The sequence below is a fragment of the Crocodylus porosus genome, unplaced genomic scaffold (assembly GCF_001723895.1).
Source record: "Crocodylus porosus isolate Cpor-Errol unplaced genomic scaffold, CroPor_comp1, whole genome shotgun sequence".
In the NCBI taxonomy this organism is placed as follows: domain Eukaryota; kingdom Metazoa; phylum Chordata; order Crocodylia; family Crocodylidae; genus Crocodylus; species Crocodylus porosus.
Genome location: NW_017728922.1, coordinates 895,622 through 896,925, shown reverse-complemented (window position 1 = coordinate 896,925; position 1,304 = coordinate 895,622). Strand labels below are relative to the sequence as shown.

The following is a 1,304-nucleotide window of genomic DNA, read 5'->3' as shown; positions in this document are numbered from 1 at the left end:
TATGCAACCTGAATAATATCCGCCAAAAATCCTTTCAGCAGTGTCTCCTGAAAGAGAGCTGAAGTTATCCAATCAGCTTTGTAATCATGGCAGCCACAAGCAACATCGCCTTATTTGCTCTCATTAACTCTCCTCCAACTGCCCCAGCTAGGCAGCGGCCCAGACCTGAAGCACGCTGCACTTTCCTTTCAAGGGTGAGCGGAAAACTTTGAACAGGGGAAGAAAAAACGCCTAGAAAGACATCCACGACCGATTATTCCCCCCAACCCCTATTTCTTCTACCGGCTCTAACGTTTCCTTCAGCCGCAACTCGTGGTCATTTCATGGGTCAGCTCATAAGAGGGAAGAGATCACGGAGCAGCGAGGCCAAATAGCTCAGCTCCTCGACAAACTGAAAGTCCTGCTCAAAGTGTTTCTGCACAGACATCATCTGAGCACCAAGACAGACCTTTATCCCTCCCGCTGCTCTGTGCTGAAATCAAGATTTGGGCTGGGGGGAGTGAGGAAACAAGACCTTGCAGTGCCCGCACTGTCGATGCAGGGGAGATTTGCAGCACAGCAGCACTGCAAGCATTGGGGAGGGTGATTTATTGGGCCCAAAGCTCCCAGGAATGAGTGCTAGTGCATTCGTCAGAGGGATCCCTTCCCAGTCGTTAATGCTTCGTGGCAAACGATGCGATGGTTTCGCCGGTTAGTTTGTCACTGTAACTTCAGCCACGTAGCTCGCAATACCGGTTCGATTTACGGCGCTACATCAGCTGGGTTTTCTTGAAAGGAAGCTGTTGCTAGGACTGACGGGAATCAACCTGGACTCCCAAGGATGGATTCCAATAATAGGCATTTTATACAAATGTGTCAGCACTCAGATTCATGGACACAATTATTATGTGGCATTTGCATCTGCTGTTCCCGGCACAGACCGCTGAACTCACGTCAAAAGGGCCGACGGAGGAGGAGGACAAGCCCATTTTATACAACCTGCAGAAAGAGGAGAGAGGTGGTTTCATTTCTACTGTATCGCACGTCTGCGGAGGTCTCCTTCCCTTGTCCTGGCTCATTGCCCTCGACTGGCTTCTCCACTCGCGACAAAGGCCCCGTGTCTGGTGCCTTGGGCTTTGGGAAGCCTGGGAAGTGGTATACTCCTGAGTTACACCCGTGTCAAGAAAACCTGGCTGCTTTTACTTACCAGACAGACGAAGAAGCACGCTTGTTAACTTAGCATAGCTCCTGTTCACCCTCTCCCTCAACGAGCTGGCCCAGAAACAGGTCCCATCTTTCATGAATATTCCCCAACCTCAACCAGC

General features: G+C 50.7%; 1 protein-coding gene across 1 annotated transcript in view; it reads right to left on the bottom strand.

Annotated features, from left to right (window-relative positions):
- The window catches only part of BPIFB6 (BPI fold containing family B member 6), a 39,322-nt gene that overhangs the window by 8,637 nt on the left and 29,381 nt on the right, over positions 1 to 1,304 (bottom strand). The window contains exons 13-14 of the mRNA XM_019539783.1: positions 933 to 978; positions 6 to 47 (exon numbers count right to left, since the gene is read on the bottom strand). Of these exons, the coding sequence (XP_019395328.1) occupies positions 6 to 47; positions 933 to 978 (88 nt within the window). The remainder of the gene's footprint in view (positions 1 to 5; positions 48 to 932; positions 979 to 1,304) is intronic.